Below are 14,368 nucleotides of genomic sequence, written 5' to 3'. Positions count from 1 at the left end.
AAGCCAGGTGCCAGTAGCTCACACCTATAGTTCTAGTTACTCAAGAGGCTGAGATCTAAGGATTGTGGTTCAAAGCCAGCCTGGACAGGAAAGTCTGTGAGACTTCTCTTCAATTAACCACCAAAAAACTGGAAACAAGCTGTGGTTCAAGTGGTAGAATACTAGCCTTGAGTAAAAAAGAACAGGTAAAAGGCCCAGGCTCTGAGTTCAAGCACCAGAACCAGCAACCCCTCAAAAAAAATACATATATATGATTGAAGTCCATTATATATCTCTATATATAATCAAAAGTACATTATGTATGTATGAAAATAGTATAATGAATGTTAGAGCAATGTAAAAAAAGATAAGGTGAATTTGATCAAAGTACACTATGCATATAGATATATAAATCACAATAAAACCCTTTGGACAATTAATTTATCCCACTAAAAAATTTAAAAATAATTAAGATAAGCACTAAATTCTTATTACTAAAACATATAGGACTTATTTGTAAGTAGCAAAGCAGAATACAATAACATTTACTTTTCCTGATATAATTTTTGCTTCCATAACTGCAATTATAGAAATTTAGTCTTGTATCTAAACCAATATCAAGTGAGAATGTAACTTAAAAAGAATAGGCTGAGGAAAGACAGAAGAAATAAGAAAAAAGCTGGGTCTTCATATATTACTATGAAAATTATAGAAATGGCTGGGCATAGTGACTCATGCCTATAATTTTAGCTATTTGGAAAGCAGAGAATGGAAGGATCACAGATCAAGTCTAGGCAAAAAAATTATTTGACATCCCTATCTCTATGAACAAGCCAGGTATAGCAATGGTTTGTAATCCCAGATATGTAGGAGGTCACTGGTAGGAGGTCTGTAGTCTAAGGCTGTCTAGGCAAAAATGTGAACCTTACTTGAAAGATAAAAACAAAATGTCAAATAAGATGGGGTTGTGGCTCAAGTAGTAGAGTGCCTGTCTAGCAAGCATAAAGTCAAACCCCAAAAGTACTACACCTCCTTCAAAAGACAAAACAAAACATAGGTCAGGTGCCAAATACTATAATCTTAGTTACTCAGGAGGCTGAGAGCTAAAGATCATAGTTCAAAGCCAGCCAGGGCAGGAAAGTTCATGAGACTCTTATCTCCAATTAGCCACTAAACAACTGGAAGTGATGCTGTGGCTCAAATTGGTTGAGTGCTAACCTTGAGCACAAAAGCTCAGAGACAGTACCCAATCCCTGAATTCAACCCCATGACCAACAACAACAACAACAACAACAAAACAAAAAGAAAATCACCGGTATAGTTATTTTTCCTGGTAATAGGTACTTCTTGTAGCTGTTTTGTCTTAAATGTTCACTTACTTACTTTGGATTTGTCACTGTTTGATCCTTGATGAATGTAAAATAATTAGAAATGTTTCTATCATAAGGCAGCCATCCATGGGTTCCAATAACATAATTCATACTCACTGTTACCTGAAAAATAATATTAGCCTTAAATGAAAGATTAAAAGATTAAGGCAGTAAAGAATAACCCAATGCTCACAGGATGTTGGCATCTATCATTTGGGTATGCTATGAGGCAATGTAGTTTACATATGAAATTCATTAAATCAAAGAACAACTCAAATAGAAAAAGTTTTATCTTATTGTAAAGAAAAAAGGGTCTTCTTATGGTAACAAAATTTTCCTCACAATTTCTCAAAGTTTATTAGTATCAATTACTTGGTAGTCACAGGAAATTCAATGTCAATTCTTTCCATAGAAATATGACATAAACATTCAGAACTTAGGTCAGTAGAAATTTATGATGAATTGTGAAGGTCTCCATGAAGTCACTGTCATATTTTCTTTTGAAAATAAAAATTAATCTTATTTATTTATTGTGTTTTAAACTCTGGGTCTTGCGTGCTCTCGCTCTCTCTCTCACTTTCTCTCTCACTTTCTCTCTCTCTCTCTCTCACACACACACACACACACACACACACACACATACACACTTAACTTCTTTGCTCAAGGCTGGTCTTCTATCACTTAAGCCACATACCATTTCTAGCTTTTTGGTGGTTAACTGGAGATAGAGTCCAACAGATTTTTCTCCCATTCTGGCTTCCAACCCTGATCCTCAGCTCTCAAGATAACAAGTATGAGCCACCCAGGCTGGGTGAAAGAGCTTTTTACTGCCTTTATTATAAAAAGTAACAGCTCAGGAGACTGGGAATGTGGCTCAGTGGTAGAGTGCTTAAGGAGCCCAGCATGCATGAAGCGCTAGGTTCAAATGCTCAGTACCACAGAAAAAGCCAGAAGTGGAGCTGTGGCTAGCCTTGACCACAGAGAGGCTCAGGAACAGTGCCCAGGCCCTGAGTTCAAGCCCCAGGACTGGCCAAAAAATTTTTTTAAAAGTAACAGTTTAGTCACCCACTCCTTAATTCAGGTAACTTAAAATAATACAGGTATTAAAATTAAAAATCATAAGCATTCCAACACCGGAAACCTCCTATTATAATTTCTTCTATCTAGGAATTTTTCTAAGAAAATACATTATAGACCTTTTGGGACTGGGAAGGTGGCTCAGTGGTAGAGCGCTTGCCTTGCATGCCTGAGGCCCTGGGTTTGATTCCTAGTACCACATAAGCAAAAAGAAAAAAGCTGGAAGTGACGCTGTGGCTCAAGTGGTAGAGCGCTAGCCTTGAGCTAAAGAGCTGAGGGACAGTGCCCAGGCCCAGAGTTTAGGACCCACGACTAGATCAAAAAAAAAAAAAAAAAAAAAGAAAGAAAATAGATCTTTTTCTGGAATCTCTGTTTACTGTACCATATAACATATTACAGTTTTACTAGGACTTTGTGACAAAATTAGAATATAACTGGTTCATTTGCCATGGCTCTAGCTCTATGGTTTGAAGAAAGTTATTTCTCTTATGTTTCAATGTCTTATCTATATAAAGGAAATAATAGTAGTGCCTATCTCACAGGACTGCTAGTTGTATTAATATTATAAAGTCCATGAAAAATACTCAGTAAACTGCCCTGGATTTGTGCCTTAACAAATTCTGTGTTATTTCTAATCATCAATATTAGAATGATAAAATAGTTTATGTTTTGGCAATATTGGGATTTGAATTCAGGGCCTCAAAATTCATTGGCTTTATCATTTGAGCCACATCCTAATCTAATTTTGCTTGCAGTTATTTTTCAGATACGGTGTGTACATTTTTGCCTAGGTAGGCCTCACACCATGATCCTCCACTACCTATGGCCTCAGGCATATCTGCAGTCACAGGCTACAACTGCCCATGCCTGCCTTACTGATTGAGAAAATGAGATCTTGCCAACTTTTTTGTGTGAGTAGGCCTTGAATTGTGATCCTTCAGATCTCTGCTTCCATAGTAATTGGGGTTACGGGCATGAGCTACAGTACTCAGCCTTAAAATAAATTTTAATAGAAGATGTTAGCCCCTATTTCCCTATTTTCCTTGTATAAAATGTCTTGGTGATTTTCATATATTCCTTCCTCCATATATATTTTAGTACATTAACTACTTAAAAGTTCCATAAAAACAAGTAATATTTTGTACTTCATCAAGGTCTATAAACATTTCTGGTATTCTTTTTTTTGATGTGTTATAATGGATACAGACATGACAGTATGAAAAAGGAATAAATCAACTTACCAGTAACTCAGGGCTGCCTTGAGACATAAAAGAACGAGACTGATTTTTGGGGACAATGGCCTTTAATAGTGGAATACCATCACTAATGCCCTATAAAGTAAAAGATATTAAATGATTGGTTCTTTAGGTACAAATTGCTTAAACTTTCTTATTATTTAAACAATAAAATTGCTGTGGTATAGTATTTTTATTCTACCAAAACATACAAATCATTTAACTTAAAATGTAGGAAAGGAACTATAAACCATGTTTAGATGGCATACTAGAACCTTCTGAAAACCATCACCTATTTTTTTTTTGTCAGTTGTGGGGCTTGAACTCTGGGCCTCAGCTCTTCAGCTCAAGGCAAGCACTCTACCACTTGAGCCACAGCACCACTTCCGGTTTTCTGGTGGTTAATTGGAGATAAGAGTCTCAAGGACTTTTCTGCCCAGGCTGGCTTTGAACCGTGATCCTCAGATCTCAGCCTCCTCAGTAGCTAGGATTATAGGCGTTAGCCACTGTCGCATGCGTGCACGTGCGTGTGCGTGTGCGTGTGTGTGTGTGTGTGTTGTGTTAGGGCTTGAGCAAGTTAATAGAAAAATTTGTTATTCTTTATAGGAAAAATCTTTGAGGCTTAACATTTAAAAATAAATCTATTTCATTAATTGAGGTACTTTCCTGAATGTTACAATAATACTAGGAGAAAATAAAAAGTATTCAAGAAATATCAACCATCATCTTATTATAATGTGAAATAGAAACATAATTTGAACTTAGTTCCTTGATATGACAATAGTTCAAAAAGAGAACCTAACATTTATTAGAAAATTATTATCATTGGGTATGTATGCTGTACCAAGTATTATTTTATGAACTTTATAATGCAAAACAATAATTATATAGTTATAATTACATAATAATTTAAAAATTAATTCTACTTTATAAATTCATAGTAAGTGTTTATATTTGATCTTTAGGGTTTGCAGGGGCTGGGAAGGTGGCTCAGTGGTAGAGTGCTTGCCTTGCATGCCTGAGGCTCTGGGTTCGATTCCTCAGCACCACATAAGCAAAAAGAAAAAAGCCAGAAGTGGCGCTGTGGCTCAAGTGGTAAAGCGCTAGACTTGAGCTGAAGAGCTGAGGGACAGCGCCCAGGCCCAGAGTTCAGGCCCCATTACTGGACCCCCCCAAAAATAAATAAATAAATAAAAAATAAAAAATGGTTTGCAGTCATGCTAGTAACTAATTCTTATAGCCCTAGCTACTCAGGAGGCTGAGATCTGAGAATTTCAGTTTGAAGCCAATCTGAGTAGAAAAATTCATGATATTCTTACTTCTAATAAACCAGCAACTGGAGACATAGCTAAAGTGGTAAAGCACCAACTGTGCGCTTAAGTTAAGCAAGAGCTTAACTGAGCTAAAGTCCCAGTACCAGGGGAAAAAGAATAACTTTCAGTTAAGCAAGGCTAAATAGTATCTTAAAAAATCCATTTATTAGGCCCTTGCTTTTACTACTACCTCCATATTCTTCAGCATAGCACTAGGAAGTGACAATTTACAGAGGGCCCTCCTTTTTCACGAACATATTAAAAAATGCTTCTTAGATGATGAAAAGGGAATTACAAGCTACTAGCACCCAAAGGCATCTACTGTGTTCTCTGTCCTACTGTGTTCTCTGTCCTGCTCCAGATACTGCTCTGAGGGAAAGCTACCAGGTGACTTGACACATACAGAAAAGAATAAATTTGTCACTACACCTGCAGAAAACTCAGAATAAACTATTATATAAAAATGCTGTCACAAATGATAGACATCATGGAAATAGCTTTATCATAAACACAATATTGCATATTCATCAAATTATGGGTAAAATAGGATATTGTGGGGGGTTTGTGTGTGTATGCTGGTATTAGGGCTTTAACCTAGGGCCTGAACTCTCATTTTGCTTTTTCCAATCAAGCCTGCTGCCCTACCACTTAAGCCATACCTCCATTTATAGCTTTTGGGTCATTAATTGGGGATAAAAGTCTCAAGGACTTCTCTGCCTGGGTTAGTTTTTGAACCATAATCCTTAGATCAGCCTCCTGAGATCTAGGATTACAGATGTGATCTATTTACTTGTACATAACTCAAATAGGATTTTATGGCATAAATTTAGTCCCCTGGAACAGATGACACTGTATAAAAGCAAATGTACTTATTACCTGACATATGAAAAGGTAACCCCTCTGTATATCACCTCTATAATAACAACAAAGTAAATTAATAAAAATTAAAATATTGTCCCTAGGATGTCTTCTAGGTGGTCGGTAAGCTAAGAATAAACTTAAAATATTTTTAGACAGTTAACTTCAAGTGGTTAACAAGTTTGCTAACATCACAATTAAATGTATTTCCTAATCTTTTTTTTTTTTTTTGTCAGTATTTGGGCTTGAACTCAGGGTTTAGTTGCTGTCTCAGCTTTTTTGCTCAAGGCTAGTGCTCTACCACTTTAAGCCACAGCTTCTCAACCTATTTACTGGTGGTTAATTTGAGTCTCACAGACTTTTCCTCTGCCCAGGCTGGCTTTGAACCATGATCCTCAAATCTCAGCCTCCTGAGTAGCTAGAATTACAAAAGCATGAGCCACCAGCACCCAGCTTCTAATACTTTTATGTAAAAAAAACTGAATGTAACAAATTTTCAATCCCAACACAGAAATATATGAAATAAAAGCAGTCTAGTATATGACAAACCATGTATATTCTGGTTCACTGAAAGATTTGCTTTGCTGTATAATTTTAACATAAGAATAAACTTTCAGCTGGGCGCTGGTGGCTCACATCCTAGCTACTCAGGAGGCTGAGATCTGAGGATCATGGTTCAAAGCCAGTCCGGGCAAGGAAGGTCCATAAGTCTCTTACCTCCAATAAACTAGAAAACAGGAAGTAGTGCTGTGGCTCAAGCAGTAGAGGGCTCGCCTTGAGCTGAAGAGCTAAGGGATAGCGCCCAAGCCTAGAGCTCAAGCTCCATGACTGACCAAAAAAATAAATAAATAAAAATAAAATAATAAAAAAAATAAAGGGGCTGGAGGTTTAGCCCAACGGAAGGGCGCCCGCCTGGCACGTGCAAGGCCCTGGGTTCAGTCCTCAGCCCTGGGAAAAAAAAAAAAAAAGACATATAAAGCTACAAAAGACCAAAAAAAACCAACCAAACAAACAAACAAAAAAAAATAAAACAAGGCAACGGAGCACACACAACCAAAAAATAAATAAATAAAGTTTCATTTAGCGATGAGTGCTCTATTGAATCTGGCAATAAAATTCAAGCTAAGTTGTAATTTTAATCTGCTTGCTTTTTTTTTTTTTTTTTGGTCGGTCATGGGCCTTGAACTCTGGGCCTGGGCGCTGTCCCTCAGCTCTTCAGCTCAAGGCGAGCGCTCTACCACTTGAGCTACAGCGCCACTTCCGGTTTTCTAGTGGTTTATTGGAGATAGGAGTCTCACGGTCTTTCCTGCCCGGGCTGGCTTTGAACCGCGATCCTCAGATCTCAGCCTCCTGAGCAGCTAGGATTACAGGCGTGAGCCACCAGCGCCCGGCTAATCTGCTTGCTTTTTAGTGAATGTGCAGATAATTGGCAAATTTTCCATTCAATGAACTTTCTTATATAGGTGGGAGTAGAGAATTAAATGTGACAAACAACATAGAAAATCTGTTCCTGAATCACATTAGTATGTATTTAAACTTGTACTATATAATAACTTTCCTAGTGGAGCTTACTTCTTCAGAGTATTTCTTTTATTATCACCTTCTTATGGATATAACTGATGTTTTTGGTTTGTCTATTTGAAGAAATGCTCTGACATCTAGATGAGTATAAAGCTCTAGATACCTGATGAAGTTGTAAATGAATTAATTCAGATCTGTACTTTATTTATTAAAATCTGTATCAAAATGATCACCAAATGTTTTCAGGCCATAGCAGGATATTGTTTAAGTGTTAATATAGTTTACCAAACTCTGTATATTTCTTGAAGACACACCATTTAGCCTCTGTAGATACCCAAACTTTATAAACCTGGCAAGGGATGTGTCACTCAGATGGAGAAAAGAACACTTTGGCATGACATGAACTATAAGTGTCAAGTTATCTCTCAGAAAGAGTGAATCTCTCCTTTTCTATTCAGTGTTCATCACATCAGGGTATTCTCATACTTGGGTAGTTTTCTTCGCAGTCTATGGTATAATCACTGCATTGAAAGCCTTAAAAGGACACCAATAAATGAGTCAAAAGAAATAATGAGTATAATTAACCAACCAAAAATATTAAATAGACTGAACTAGTGTTCAAATTGTTCATGCAAACTTCAGGGATCCAATACTGTGTGTGGTGAATGCAAGTACCACCATAGCTATACCATACTTGCTACAAGCCATGTGGTACTACCTTGACTTAAGGTTTTATCTTCACTGTTTTTATTTTGTCTCTTAGAAGAGTTAATATTATATCATAACAAAAATCATAAGTACAAACTAGGTGCCAGTGGCAGACACTTGTAATTCTAGCTATTCAGGGGGCTGAGATCCAAGGATCATGGTTGGGAGCCAGCCTAGACAGTAAAATCTGTAAAACTCTTATCTCCAATTAATTACTGAAAAGTCCAAAGTGGAGCTGTGGCACAAGTGGTAAAGCACTAGCCTTGAACAGGAAAGCTCAGGGACAGCATCTAGACTCTGAGTTCAGGCCATAGGACCAGCATAACCACATATTAAAAAACCCTAAGTAAATATGCATTTAAAATTAGTCTGAGTTATTCATAATGTTTTACTACGTATATTTAAACATTTAATCCTTTAAAATTGAAAGATGCTCTTTCAATTACAGTATTACTTACTCGTTTTACTTGATCATCCTTCTAACACTATTAACAATCTAATTTATTGAGACATGTTTTATAGGTGAACAGAAATTATAATTAAGGACTGAAGTATTAACTCCCTCTATATATTATCTCAATTGTCACATAAAGTATTTTGGGTCAAATTACTCATTCTTCATCAGGAAAACATGCAGTAGAAGAAAGACAAAAGGAACAGTTCAGACTACCACTCAGTAGCAAACAAAACCTTTCAGTAGAAATAATTTTAAAACTTCAAATAGATCATTATATTTTGTCATTTTCATACTATACTTCCCATCCATTAAAGAATGAAATAAGCTTTTCAGGTGCATTGAATTTAGGAGAAAAATTCTTTGCTATTATCAAGTTGGATATTACCTCTATAAAAAATGACTTGAGTTCAGGGAGATGTTGAAATAGGTTGAGAGTTGATGTGTCTGTCTTGGTCTGCTTCTGTATTGCTTCTTCTGCTGATAATCTAGGAGGATGTGGTTCCTTCACAGTAAAATAAAATAAAAATTCCGTAGTTACAATAAAAATGTTTTATACTTCATTCCTTCACATACACTGTAAACAACTCTAGTTCTTGGCTTAGCCTATTTCTCTGCAGCAAATTACTTCTTTTCTATAAAAAAAGATTCTACTTTTAGAATTTGAAACCTAGAATTAATCATCTTTATTAGCACTGTTTTTTACCACTTTCCTTATTAATTTAGTACTCATTTCCTTCTATCTTTTATTATATATAGTTGTTTATGATCTGTCTTTTCAATCTAGGATATATGCATGTTAAAGTCAGACATGTCTTATTTTTTAATTACTGCATATCTAGAATATCTCAAACATGGTAGGTAGCTTATTCCTAGCTATTTTCTTTTGGAGGCTATTGTGAATGGAATTATTTTCTGATTTTTTGTTGTAAAAATGATGTACAGAGGGGTTATAGTTACATAAGTCAGGTAATGAGTACATTTCTTTTTGAACAGTGTCACCCTTCCCTCATTTTTGTCCCTAGTTTTTCCCCTCTCAACCCTCCTTCTCCCCAAATTGTATAGCTCATTTACAACATAGGGTCCAGTGAGTGTTACTGAAGTGGTCCACCCTTTTATCCCATCATTTCTGAGCTTCCCCTTCCCTCCCCAAACCAAATAAACATATAAAAGACAAAGGCCTGATTTCTTTCTCAGCTTCTTCACTGTTGGTATATAGAAAAGCTAATGATTTCTGCATGTGAATTTTATAACCTGCTACTTGGCCAAGTGTTCACCAGATCTAGGAGTTTTTTTGTGGAGCCTTTGGGCTTTTTTAAGCCTTTGAAATATTTTAAGGATACATTATATCATGTATAAATAAGGATAATTTGATTTGTTCCCTTACTATTTGTGTCTCTCACTTTTTTCTCTTCCTTTACTGTTTATGTTTCTTTCACTTTTTTTCTCTTGCCTTATTACTCTGGCTATAAACTCCAGCACTATATTGAATAGACACCCTTGACTATATCATTCTTTGCTTTTACAATTTCTGTTTTGAGTATTCTGCTGTGATTCTGATGGGTTTGCTATTAGATGTGATTTTTCAGTTCTCTCACAGCTTTTAATACTCTTTCTTGGGTCTATAAACTATGACTAGGGTATTTATTCTCTGCTATTTCCCAGTTAGTATTCTAGATTTCCTGCAGTGGGATGACCTTCTTTTTCAGGATTAGGGAGGTTGCTATTATTAAATAACTACTTGTAACTCTCTTCCTTCTGCTATATCTATTATTTGTAGGTTTGGTGTTTTGATGCTTCTCAGAAGTCTTTCAGTTTTCATCTGCATTTCCTTAGTTAAAAAAAATTTTTTTTAACTGTAGGGTTAGCTTTGAAGGAAACCAATGTATTTCTATGTTGGGGTTTACACATGTAGGACTAAGTTTTTGTTTTAAGATTTCAATCTTCTGGGTGCTTTCAGTTGTTGTCTTTACAATGTTTAAATAAGACTGACTAGTGGCTGGGTTGTGGTATATGTATATTTGCAAGCACAGGGCTCATGACGCCATGGGAAAAGGAAGCATAGCTGCAGAAACAGTCCCGAAGTCACAACAATCCCTAATAAATGCCACTCACTACTATTGCACTAGTATCTTTAGAGAACTATAGGAGCAAGATGATTATTTGCCCTTCCTTAGTAATGCTGCTGGTGGGAAGGAGATTCAGGGACTGATGTAAATAAATAAGGTGCCTAATGTCCTAAGGCATGAAGAAGTAGTGGCAAAGGTTAATAGATAAGATTAATGAGAAAGTGAAATGATATAGGTAGAAAATAACTAATATTAGATCAAGGAAGAAAGAGAAAGAGAAAACAAACAAGATGACCTATGAATTTAATAACCTAGTAAAAGTATAGGTAACAAAGAAGGATTGCAAAAGAAAGAGATCAAAATATGAGTGAAACCATGGGACCTATGTTTCTTTGGGCCTGGCTTACTTCACTTAATATAATTTTTTCCAAGCCTTTCCATTTCCTAACAAATGGGGCAATGTCATTCTTTCTGATGGAGGCATAGAATTCCATTGTGTATATATACCACATTTTCTTGATCCATTCATCTACTGAGGGTATCTGGGTTGGTTCCATATCTTAGCTATAGTAAATAGTGCTGCAATAAACATAGTCGTGCTATAGCTTTAGGGTAAATGCCCAAAAGTGGAATTGCTGGGTCATAGGGGAGCTCTATGTGGAGTCTTTTGAGGAACCTCCATACTACTTTCCAAAGTGGTTGAACAAGTTTACACTCTCACCATCAATGCAGTAAGGTTCCCTTCTGTCCACAGCCCCTCCAGCATCTACTGTTTTTAGAGTTCTTGATTCTAGCCATTCTAACTGGAGTGAGGTGGTATCTCAATGTAGTTTTGATTTGCATTTCTTTTATGGCTAGGGAGGTTGAGCATTTCTTCATGTGTCTATTGGCCATCCTTCTTTCCTCTTCAGAGAAGTTTCTCTTTAAGTCTTTAGCCCACTTATTTATTGGGCAGTTCTTTCTCTGAGGATTATTTGCAATATCTATGTCTGAGTCAAGCAGAAAAGATCAAATAAGGTGATGTTAGGGAAATGAACCCTAAGATATGAATTCAAATGTTTTTTTCTTTCATGCGATTGTTTTTAACACACTTATAAGATTATTTCTTTGTTGCTTTGTATGTCCCTCCCCCACAGTATAACCCCTGCTTTCACTGTATTTGATGTCGGTATAATTTGTGGAGGGGAAGGGGAAAAACAAATCGTTTAAATAGGGATACAGGTGGACCCACTGCAACAATGAGATGTACAAGTCGTTATGTCGAAAACGAACTTTACAATTTTGGTGGGGGGGGGGAAGCGGGGAGGATTGGGTGGGGGGTGGGAGAGGAGGATGGGAAGGGATGGGAAGGGGAAACAGAGGAGGCTACAATGCTTGATAAGAAATGTATTCATTATCTTGCCCATGTAATTGTAACCCCTCTGTACAGTATTTTCACAATAAAAAAAAATGAGTGAAAAGCTCATATTCTGATTGCAGATGGAAGGAAATTATAAATGGTGATGGGTGACAGAAGAAAGGAGATGATATACTTTAAGATTTAATCAAGGGGCTGGGAAGGTGGCTCAGTGGTAGAGCGCTTGCCTTGCATGCTCAAGGCCCTGGGTTCGATTCCTCAGCACCACATAAGAAAAAAGAAAAAAGCCGGAAGTGGCACTGTAGCTCAAGTGGTAGAGCGCTAGCCTTGAGCTGAAGAGCTGAGGGACAGCGCCCAGGCCCAGAGTTCAGGCCCCAGGACTGGACCCCAAAAAAAATAAAACAAAACAAAAAAAGATTTAATCAAGTTTTTTAAAGAAATGGGAGGAAGATCAAAACTAAAAAGAAAATGGTTAGAATGAACTTGTGACTTTAAATGAGCATCATTATTCCACAATACTGTGAAATTTGGGAAATTATGTAATCACTTAATCACAATTAAAAAAAAAAAAAGAACCTCGGGAAAGGTAGGGAGGGAAGGGATGGTAGGAGGAAAACAATGGAGGGAGTAACAATGCTCAATAGGAAGTGTACTCATTACCTTACTCATGTAACTGTAACCCTCTGTATAGTATCTTTACAATAAAAAATTAAAAATAAATAAAAAGAAAAAAAAGAAAATGAACCAGGTACTGGTGGCAAACACCTGTATCTTAGCTACTCAGGAAGTTATCTGAGGATCACAGTTCGAAGTCAGTCTGGGCAGAAAAATCCGTGAGACTCTTATCTCCAATAAACTACTCAGAAAAATCTGGAAGTGGTGCTATGGCTTAAGTGCTAGAGTGCTCACCTTGAGCACAAAGAGGCTCAAGGACAGTACCCAGGTCCTGAGTTCAAGCACCAGGACTGGCAAAAAAAAAAAAAAAAGGGGGTGGGCACCAGTGGCTCATGCCTATAATCCTAACTACTTAGGAGGCTGAGATCTGAGGATCGTGGTTCAAAGCCAGTTGGGGAAGAAAAGTCAGTGAGTATTTTATCTCCAATTTAACTAACAAAAAAGCCAGAAATGGAGCTGTGGCTTAAGAGGTAGAGCCCTAGCCTTGAACAGAAAAGGTAAAGGACAGTGCGTAGGCCCTAAGTTCAAGCCCCAGGACTGGTACAAAAAAATACAAATAAAATAAAAAATAGCAAACAGTTTTAAAAAATCAGCATTTTCAACTGCTCTCCAATGCAGCTGTTTTGGTTAACCCTAAGTCCAATAGATGGCAGCCTAGTTGGAGACTTGTCTCTAGGATAATGGCTAGCTTAGGGCCTGCTTCCCAGCATGGTGGGGTGGGGATTGAAGAATATCTCCAGTGAAATTTTCTGGACTATGGACATTTAACTACCTAATCCTACTCACTTCCTTTTTACATTGTGGAATCTTCTGTCTCCCTAGTCCTTGACAACTGTTACTGTTCTTTGCATCAGCACAGGTGTTTTCCTGTATCAGAGGCTGACATTTCTGGGCTCTGTCCAGACTTGATTTCCTAGATGGAACTGTTGCTGGTGGTGGTTCTCAGTCAAACCTCAGAGCTCATGTTTGTCTTGAAGAGGTTTCTATGGTGCAGTTGGTGTGGGTGGGCTGGCTGTCTACAGTGTCTCTACCACCGTGAAAGGTTTCTGTGCCTTGGCATTAGCACTAGGGTATGCTGATCCACTTTCAGCCATAGCTGTGGGAGAAAGCTTGTGAGATATTGATGGGCTGTAAAGTACTTTGTCACCAGCATTAACTTCTTTAGCAGTTCTATAAAGCAGACTGACAAAGGAAAATGCCAGATGATGTTACTCAACCTCCATCTTGCCAGGAATTCCCCATGGATAGTTATATATTCATTTTCTTTGTATATAGAGACATGTAGAAGACTCTGGAATTACAGTATTTCCAAGCTTCTGAGGTATCTTGGTATGCTCCCTAGGAATTCCCAAGAGTGGCTAGAACTCCTGAGAAGAGACAGTGGTTGAGAAAGTTGCTCTTTATTCCTAGGTATTTTATTTATTTTTGCTTGATGCTACTCTGAATGGGGCTGTTTGCCTGATTTCCTTCTTAGCATGTTCTTCATTGTTATATATAAAAGTTACTGGTTTTAGTCTACTTGAAGTTTTTTTTTTTTTTTTTTTTTTTGCCAGTTGTGGGGCTTGAACTCTGGACCTAGGTGCTGTCCCTAAGCTCAAGGAAAGCACTCTGTCACTTAAGCTACAGCACCACTCCCTCTACTTGAAGTTTTAAATGTGTCAGATACTTGAATTTTCTAAGATCTGGACAATTTTATGCTATAATTTCATTTAGTTTTCTATGAATTTACTCTGTTTATTGACTGCACCTTTT

At 37.1% G+C, this 14,368-nt stretch overlaps 1 protein-coding gene across 1 annotated transcript in view; it reads right to left on the bottom strand.

Annotated features, from left to right (window-relative positions):
* The window catches only part of Nbeal1 (neurobeachin like 1), a 177,479-nt gene that overhangs the window by 15,320 nt on the left and 147,791 nt on the right, over window positions 1-14,368 (bottom strand). Inside the window, 3 exon segments of the mRNA XM_042666952.1 lie at window positions 1,363-1,472; window positions 3,668-3,757; window positions 8,904-9,020. Of these exon segments, the coding sequence (XP_042522886.1) occupies window positions 1,363-1,472; window positions 3,668-3,757; window positions 8,904-9,020 (317 nt within the window).

This window comes from Dipodomys spectabilis, unplaced genomic scaffold (genome assembly GCF_019054845.1).
Source record: "Dipodomys spectabilis isolate Male_0828 unplaced genomic scaffold, ASM1905484v1 ptg000373l, whole genome shotgun sequence".
NCBI classification, from domain to species: domain Eukaryota; kingdom Metazoa; phylum Chordata; class Mammalia; order Rodentia; family Heteromyidae; genus Dipodomys; species Dipodomys spectabilis.
Note: the sequence above shows the minus strand (reverse complement) of the source record. Positions and strands in the feature narration are given on the sequence as shown.